At 39.9% G+C, this 9,325-nt stretch overlaps 2 protein-coding genes across 2 annotated transcripts; both read left to right on the forward strand.

The window, feature by feature from the left end:
• Positions 1–407: 407 nt before the first annotated feature.
• Positions 408–2,754, forward strand: LOC133452604 (uncharacterized). The gene is made up of 3 exons (XM_061732035.1): positions 408–759; positions 861–978; positions 1,950–2,754. The coding sequence occupies exons 1-3, from the start codon at positions 693–695 to the stop codon at positions 2,599–2,601; spliced, it is 837 nt and encodes a 278-aa protein (XP_061588019.1). The 5' UTR covers positions 408–692; the 3' UTR covers positions 2,602–2,754.
• A 2,087-nt stretch (positions 2,755–4,841) lies between these two features.
• Positions 4,842–6,417, forward strand: LOC133452605 (lymphotactin-like). The gene is made up of 3 exons (XM_061732036.1): positions 4,842–5,223; positions 5,363–5,480; positions 5,923–6,417. Exons 1-3 carry the CDS (start codon positions 4,986–4,988, stop codon positions 6,191–6,193), a joined length of 627 nt encoding a protein of 208 aa, XP_061588020.1. The 5' UTR covers positions 4,842–4,985; the 3' UTR covers positions 6,194–6,417.
• The last annotated feature ends 2,908 nt before the right edge of the window (positions 6,418–9,325 follow it).

Raw genomic sequence — 9,325 nt, forward strand, 5'->3', positions numbered from 1 at the left:
CCGAGTAATGGCAAATGTGTTGCCCTCAGAAAAAGCTATTTAGGCCAACTATTTCCTGTATGTACATCCTTTCAAAACTTTATCCTGCCCAATGCCCCCTTTTCTGCTTTCTTTTTTCTTCTTATGTTTCAAAATAAACAAAGAAACTACCACCTCTTTCTTGGAGGATTGAACTTTAGGTGAAAGTTCGGTTCTTCATTTCAAGGACAACATTTTTCTAATTGGGAGTGACTTTTTTTACATAAAGCATGGCTGTCAGAGAGAGCGTAGTGGAAAAGAAAGCAGCAGCTTTGTGTGTGTATGTGTACAAGCTCGTAGTTTTGTTTTGCACTCGTGCTTGTATGTTGTGGGTATCGTTGTGGTGAATGAATAGTTTTCACATCTTTGACCTAAAAGAGGTGAGCTCATTGTTTCCTTTTCCTCCTGCACAGTCGCGATGACTACTCCCTATAGCAACGTTATGGGTTAAGTGGTGGGAGAGTAGGGGGCTTTTATTTTATAAGAGGCGAGTACAAAACTCGAATATTCAGTGAGACGGAGAGAAGCAAGGACGACACCTGCCATGCGAGAATTCTGCATTCTTCTTTGAATCTCAGATCTGTTCATACAAGCTAAAAACATTTGCTGGAATACGGCGAGGGTGCCGAAAGATTCAACCCTCAACCACTGAAGGACAAAGTGAAATTTTGACGATGAAATTCAATCTGGTTTTAGTCGCACTTCTCTCTTTTACTACATGGATGAACGCAGTCTACGCAGGTGAGGACCACAAAACAGTATTATGTTGAACATGTGGTCAAGTTGTTTGCCATTCAGAATGTTTAAATGGATATATTTTTTTCTGCTTCCTTTCTTTTCAGTCCACGGACCCACAGACAACTGCTTGTGTCATCAGTGGTCCACCACCACAGTCCATCCTGATCGGATTGTGGATTACACCGTTCAGAAGGAAGGCGTCTGTCCCATCTACGCCATACTGTTAGTATTCTGGCAATTTTGTACCATTTCAAATTAAATAACATAATTAAATAAATTAAAAATATCCATATAAACCCCCATTTTAATTAAAAAATAATCTAAAATCATGAGCCATAAAAAACTTGGGTGTTTTTTTTGTCATTCGAGTTAAACCTCTAAATGATTCTGGCTTTAATTGTTTAACTTTTCAGATGGATTTATCCGTGAAACACCACGCTTATTTCGTGGTGCAGGGAATTTCAATCACTCAACTGCTCCAAGAACTGTATTCAGGTCAAAAAGAGAGGACAGCCTCTATGAGTTTTAAAGAAAAAAAATACACTTTGTCAGTATTTACCATTTGTAAAATAGGTCATAGCTTGTGTAAACATCAGTACAAGTAAGCAGGAGATTTGGTAAATTCTTGGTCTGAACCCCAACAATTTGGTGTCTGTAAGTCTACACTGAAAAAAAGATTATTCAAAAGTGGAAACATTTGTCTTCCCAGGAGTGGGAAGAAGAATGACATTAAGGCCTGCATGACTAAAAGGGAAAAAGAAGAGACCCAAGGTGTTAAAATGACTCAGACAGGGTCTCAAGCTTAAAACGAATTGAAATATTTACTTTATTGTGTTGATACACTAAACATTAACAGACGGTTGTCTTTCTTCCTTCCCAATTCTCCACGTAATAGATTTATTATCAACAACATTTTCGCCTTAAGCCCTGGTGCATTTTTTTTGTTATTAATTCAGGCCCCCAACAAGAAATGAAACATTATGACATAGACAACAGAACATGTCCACATCTGTGTACACCAGGTCTTAAGAGGTTAAATGTCCCTCTAATTCTCAATATTGCAGAAAACACACTGTACGTTTGAATTTATTTTACTTTATTTATTTTTTCAAACTGACTGAACCCACATGTGCACAACAGAAACAATGTCAACCTGCATTACAATGCCATTAACAGCTCATAATCCATTGCAGGTTCAGGACAGTGTTAGGAAAGAGACTCTGCTCTAAGCCCAACACTGAATGGGCGCAAAAAGTGATTTGGACGGTGGATGCAAAGAAAGCAGCATCACTGGGGACGACACAGAGCAAAGACGGGTCAGCCAGTGAGAGCACACCAGCAGCAGCCTTACTAACAAACCCAGCTGAAACAAAAGCCACAACTGTAATGAGACAACTGGAGAACAATGATGACGAGGGGGCGAAAAGCAATGTTCAGATGGAGGATGCAATGATGGCAACAAGTCCCAACACACAAGGACTGGGATCAGCAGGTATTACAACAACCACAATGTCCACCTTAACAAACCCAACTGTAACGAGACAACTGGAGGACTATAAGAACGAGGGGGTGACAAAAGTGAATCAGAATGAGGATGGAAAGAAAGAAGCCTTGATGAGAACGACTCAAAACACAGGATTGGGAATGTCAGGCATGACAACAGCAATGTCCACCTTAACAAGCACAACTGGAAAGAAAAGAACTGCTAGAACTACAAATCCGAATAAAAATACCAGGAAGGTGGTGAAAAAAGTGAATCAGAGGAAAAAGAAAATTAAGTGGCGACACAGAAAAATACAACGGAACAAAAGAAAAATTAGGCAGTGGCAGAGGAGAAGGTCGTAGAAAAAACATAAAGAATCTAATTATACATGAAATGTTTCTTTCACCAATCATAAATATCTGCTAAATGTTTTCAATAAATGTAGCACTTTGTTGTTTATAAATGTGTTCATGTGTCAAAAAAAGCTTCCTATGATTTTAACCTTTTCACTGTCACTTGCCAATAAACTATTTTTCAGCAGATTTTGTGTTTTTGTTGTACAAAACCAATGAGGATAAGAACTCTGGAACTTTCAGACTGTGTTTCTTGATAATTCTCGCAATATTTACTCTGAAATAACAAATGATGCAGGAAGGAAGTCAGGTCAGAGATACAGCTGCTAGGGGACAGTGATAACGATCTAAAAAATGACAAACCTTAAAGTACGTGTTGGACACGGCAAATTAGCGAGATGAAACAGTAGTAACAGAAGTGCAGCTTGCCTGTTTAAAGCATGTCAATTTAAAAATATAAATACTTCATAGATATAGTAACAGTCTTGATAAGTAATGTTTCTCCCCGGTATAAAGCACAACGTGGGTATAAATTTGTCCCATTCTGCGTGGGAACTCATGTTAAAAGGTATTTTCTTATCACATCCAGCAGAGGGAATTAAACTGTACCTACACAAATCTAATGGACCTCAAATACGCCACACTATTCTTCAAACTTTAACGCTAAACAAGGCTGGCTGCTCATTCTAACCCTTACTGGACAGCTCCATCTGTGAATTGGCCCGTACAGTCGTTTAGCTGCAGCTGCAGATCAGTTGTATTTGTACAAGGACTTCTCATCTACCACATCTCAGAACCCAAACAAGGGATTATTGAGAGGTGTCAGGGGGCAGCGTTTTTTCAAGCCAAGTTTATTTGTTCAGCGTGTTTCAGCAAGGTTGTTCAGGGTGCTTTACATGATGAACACATAAAAGGTAAAAAGAAAAAAAAAGATTATGAGTAACAGCACAGCGGCATGATAAAGAAATGTTAGACTTTAGCTAGAGGTTTAGTGTAGTACTGAAATGAACATCTAAATTCAGAAGGGTTTGAATAATTCAGTCAAAGGCAGCTGTAAAGAAATGAGTTTTTAAGCTTGATTTAAAGGAACTGAGGTTTCAGCATCCCTGCAGTTTTCTGGAGCATAAAAGCTGAATCTTCTTCTCTATGTTTGGTTCTGATTCTGGGGACACAGAGCAGACCTGAAACAGAAGACCTGAGAGGTCTGGATGGTTGACATGGAAACAACAAGTCACTGATGTATTCTGGACAGAAACCATTCAGTGATTTCAAAAGTAACAGTAGTATTTTAATGTCTATCCTCTGAGGTACAGGGAGCCAGTGTACGGACCTGCAGTGATGTGGTCCACTTTCTTAGTTCTAGTGAAGATTCAAGCAGCAGTATTCTGGATCAGCTGACTGACCTGTGAAGACACTGTTGCTGTAATCAATTCCACTAAAGTTAAACGCATGGATGAGTTTTTCAAGGTCCTGCTGAGGCGTTAGGCCTTTAATCCTGGAGACGTTCTGACAGAAGGTCGGCTTTGTAATTGTCTTGATGTGTCTCTGAAGGCTCAGGTCCGAGTCCATGACTAAACCCAGATTTAAGGCCTTAACAGTGGCTTGTACTGTAGCTGTACTGTAATACCTGAAGCTGTGTGCTGACTCTTAAATGCTCTTCTTTCGGTCCAAAAACAACCACTACTGTTTTTGTTCAACTGAAGGAAATTGAGACACAACCACTCATTGATTTGTTCTTCTACTCAACGCTCATACAGGCTCATTGTCACAGGCTGTGTCATCTGCGTAATTATGCTACCTTCATTTTAAAACTACCCTTCAGGAAAACTGAAAGGAAAACAAACTAAAACTAACACAGGAAGCCAACATAAAACTGAAAGAGTATATCAGATTCACTGAGGGCTATGTAACAACCAAAAAGGGTTTTATATTCAGTGTTCAAAGTGAAAATAGCAAACACTGATAAACTCAAACTGAGAAATTTTATTTTGCCTTGATATTGATTTTATTTAGATATTATTTTATCAACAATTTAATAGCACCTGATAGCACAAATCCTCCTTTCAGGGACCAAACTGTAACTTTAAGTGACTTTTAAAATGGCGTGTTGTGGTTTTTAGGAAAGTGGAAAGTGACAACCATCTGTGTATCTGTATACGCAGTAAAGATGATGAGTTTTTATGTTTGTACTTAAAAATAAGCCTGCCCACAATGTTGTGCATTGTGGGCAGGCTTGTGGCTAATGGACTAGTTTCAAATCTGTCATTCAAGAGAAACAAACTCATCGTTTCCTTTTCCTTCTGCACAGTAGATGCCCTACGGTGGCATGGTATGGGTTACGTGGTAGGAGGGCAGGATGCTAATATTTTATAAAGGCCGAAATCAATTCTTGAATGTTCAGAAAGACAGAAGGATCTTCACAAGAAAGCAAAGAACTACACAAAGATACCTGCCACGTGAGAAAGATTGTATTCATCAGCAAGCAGAACGGTTTACTGAACGATTGGGGAACTGTGTTGAAAAATTGGAAGCTCAATCACAGGAGGATAAAGTTCATTGTGAAGATGAAGTTCAGCCTAATTTTAGCCACACTTCTCTGTTTCGCCACGTGGATAAACTTGGTCCACCCAAGTGAGTACTGCAAAATAGTATCAGTCTGAATGTTTGTTTATAATATGGTGATGCACATATGTTTTCTTCTTGCTTTCTCTATTAGAATTTATCAGAATGTTTAAATAGATATATTTTTTTCTGCTTCCTTTCTTTTTAGACCACGGACCCACAGACAACTGCTGGTGTCATCATTTGTCCACCACCAGAGTCCATCGTGATCGGATCGTGGATTACACCGTTCAGAAGGAAGGCGTCTGTACCATTAAAGCAATAATGTTAGTACTCGGCAGTTTCATGCTAATATGAATTAAACATACGCTGAATTATGTGAGCTATATAGTTTTTTTCATCCCACTCTACTTATACATTTGGCTTAATTGTTAATTAATAAATTATGACATAGAGTAGTATATCATCTGTTCTTGTCTCTATGAAGTTGTGTTTATCTAAATTTTAGACCTCCTTGAGACTATTTTTTTACAATTTTGATATGCAAGAGATGTACTTTTGTTATATAATTCTTTGTTATGTATCTTTAAAATATGATGCTGTATATAGTAGATTTATCAAGAATATTTTTTTTCATTAAATGTTCCAGTCTAAATATTTAAAACGAAAAAAAAGTTGTCAGAAGAAATGAATTGTACTATTTTTGAAAATATATTTTGGAATTCACACTAAACATTATGATGCCATTAACAGATCAATATTTTGCAGATTTCAGACAGTCCGTGGAAAGAGAGTCTGCTCCGACCCCAGCAGCAGCTGGGCAAAAACAATGATTCTGGTGGTGGATGAAAAGAAAGCAACGCTGAGTTCAGGCAAAGAAAGATTGGCATCATCAAGCATAATGACAACAACAACAGCATCCACCTTCACAAACACAACTGAAACAAATGGCACAACTGTAACTAGACACCTGAAGAAAAGTAACAGCAAAAGGCCAAACACAATGATTCAGAAGAAGGATGACAAGAAAAGGCAGTGATGGGTTTGAATCCAAACAGGGAAGAATCGGGGTCATCAACAATCATGACAACAACAGCATCCACCTTCACAAACACAACTGAAACCAAAGGCACAACTGTAACTAGACACCTGGAAGATAGTAAACAGACAATGAACGATGACAAAGAAAACAATTTATTGTTAACACGTGTATATCAAATAAGCTAAAAGCTTTCCCTCTTTCACTTGCAAATAAATCACTTTTCCCCAAGTTCAGTGTTTGAGTCATTTCTGTTTTTGTTTTTGCAAGCAAACAAACATGAATTGCAAGTGTTAACTCTGGTGCTCTGATACTGTGTTTCTGCGTAGCTGTCTTGGCATTCACACATGTAAAAAATAAACATACAGGAAGGAAACCAGTTGAGACATACTGCCGACAGCGCTATCTATCGAGAGACAACTAAAACCTCAAAAATGTAGTGCACATGAGAAAGCTTGAACACAAGTCACAGGCAAACCGCCTTACAGCCTGCCTATTTACTGATACAACATCAATACTTCATATATCTCTTCATGCAGAACTAAGAATCATTGCAGGAAGCTGAAAGAACTCTGCAGGGTGTTTCGAGGCTACAGACTGGGATGTGCTCTGTGAACCACATGGAGAAGGCATCAATGCCATGACTGTGTGTGACTGACGATATCAACTTCTGTGTAGACAATATCATCCCCACCAGAACAGTGAAGTGCTTCCCAAAAAATAAACCCTGGATCACGAGTGACCTGAAAGAGCTCCTCGTCAGGAAGAAAGAGCCTTCAGGGAGGGAAACAAAATTGTTGGGGTCAGTTAAAAAGATAACTGAAACTCAAAATTAAAGACAAGACAGAGGTGTACACAGTACTGGAGTTGAGGGGGGATGAGGGGGGATGAGGGGGGATGGCATCCCCTCTGAAATAAAAACGGTCAAAATCATCCCCCCCTGTAAAACTGCCATCCCCCCTTTCCATCCCTTATGTCATTTCATCAATGAATGTGTTATTACTGCTATTTCAACGTTTAGAGTCATCACCAGAAAAATAACACCAGAAAAACGTGACAATTTTAGGTAAATTTTCACTTGAAATAAGTAGGAAAATCTGCCAGTGGGACAAGATTTATCTTCTTATTACAAGCAAAAAAATCTTGTTCCACTGGCAGATTTTTCTAATTATTTCAAGTGAAAATCTTCTTGAAACAGGTGAAAATTGTTGTTTTTTCCAGTGTTGTTATTTTAAGTGTAATGAGATTTTTTTTTTACTAAAATGAGACATTTTAACTAGAAATAAGACAAATATTCTTGTTAAGATTTTGAGTTTTTGCGGTGATCCATTTTACTTATCCTGTGAAGGACAGAGTCATATTGATAAATTCAGAAAACTGTTTTTATTTTTGTGTTTTGATGTATTTGATGTAAGTCCAGTGGATATTTAAAGCTTACAGAAGGCTGCATTTAACTCCTGCAGTGTTTCTGCAGGTGTTTTGGTCAGTGCTATTATTTGTAATATATTATATTATTTGTAATCAGCACAAATTATCTGTCCCCATATGATAAAATCCACCATCCCCCCTGATTTTTTTTTACAACTCGAGTACTGGGTGTACAGGAGTAAGATGAAGAAGAATCTCCAGCAGAACAACACAAGAGATGCGTGGTCAGAGATGAGGAAGATCACAGGCTTCATGCAGATGGAGGTTCAGATGGATGTAAGTCTAGACATAGCCGATGAACTGAACATATTCTTCAACAGGTTCAGTTTAGAAATAGTCTCAGCATTCTCGCTCCCACCCCAGCCAAACAGACCTCCCATCCTCCCCTGACCAACAGCTTCCCTGTCACACTTGTCTGTCTCATCGTCCACCTCATTCATGGATCTTACTGCTGCTCCATCACTGTGACCTACCACCTCAGGAGATGCTTCTCCACCTCCACCTCCCCCTCCCACCTGTCTGTCCCCAGTAGTCAGGTGATGAGGCAAATGGAGAGACTGAAGTGGAACAAGGCTTCAGGTCCAGATGGCGTCAGCCCCAGAGTCCAGAAGCCTGTTTGGACCAGCTATGTGGGATTTGCAGCACCTCCTTAACCTCAGCCTCAGCAAGGAGAAGGTTCCAGTGCTGTGAAAGACATCCCGTCTTAGTCCGGCTCCAAAAAGTTCTCATCCATCTTCTCCCAATGACCATAGACCTATAACATCCCACACCACAAAAGTCCTTAATAAGCAAACAAGCACCCTCCAGGATCCACTGCACTACCTGACAAAAACGGATCACAGACTGACTAGCTGTGTGTCTGACCAGGTGGCCAGCAGCACAAGAGTACCACAGGGGACTGTACTGTACAAGAGACTGAGTACAGAGAATTGGTGGATCATTATGTGGCAGGGTGTGGGAACAATCATCTCATCTTAAATGTGAGCAAGACAAAGGAGATGACTGTGGATCTTAGGAGAGCTGGGATTAAGTTGAATAGTTTTCCCATCATGGAGGATCGAGTGAAGGTGGTTGAGGAGTATACATACCTCGGTGTTCACCTAGACAACAGACTGGACTGGAGGTACAACACTGATGCTGTTTATAAGAAAGAACAGAGCAGACTTTCCTTGTTGGGGAAGCTTACACGTCCTTCAGCGTTTGCAGCAAGCTGTTGGTCTGGTGTTGAAAGTGTATTCACCTCTGCAGTCAGTTGGGGAAGCAGCATCAGAGCCAGTGACTTAAAGGGGACCTATTATGAAAAACAAGTTTTTTCTTGCTCTAACTTTATACATAAAGGTGTCTCCCCTCAGCCTGCCAACTCAGAAAAGGAGGAAAGCAACCAAATTCTGTAGTGTCTGTACAGCCGCCCGGATGAGCCATCCAGTGTGATGTGGCTTCTACGAGCCGTTCAGATTCTGCTCCCTTTCGTTACGTAACGAAAATGCGATTTACATCGGTTGGCCTCCGATGCGTGAAGCCACGCCCACAACTCATGTCATTTTGGCGCAATTTATGCCATTTCTTCGGCCGCTTCTTCGCCCGAACCGTAACGTGCACCCAGGTGTGTTATACATCAAAATGTGCGTCTCGATCCTGCGACGATGCACATTACTTTTCTCATTCAAAAGCGTTACCGTGGCGACAATAGATAAAGCGCGCCCC

This window comes from Cololabis saira, chromosome 10 (assembly GCF_033807715.1).
Source record: "Cololabis saira isolate AMF1-May2022 chromosome 10, fColSai1.1, whole genome shotgun sequence".
Lineage (NCBI taxonomy): Eukaryota > Metazoa > Chordata > Actinopteri > Beloniformes > Belonidae > Cololabis > Cololabis saira.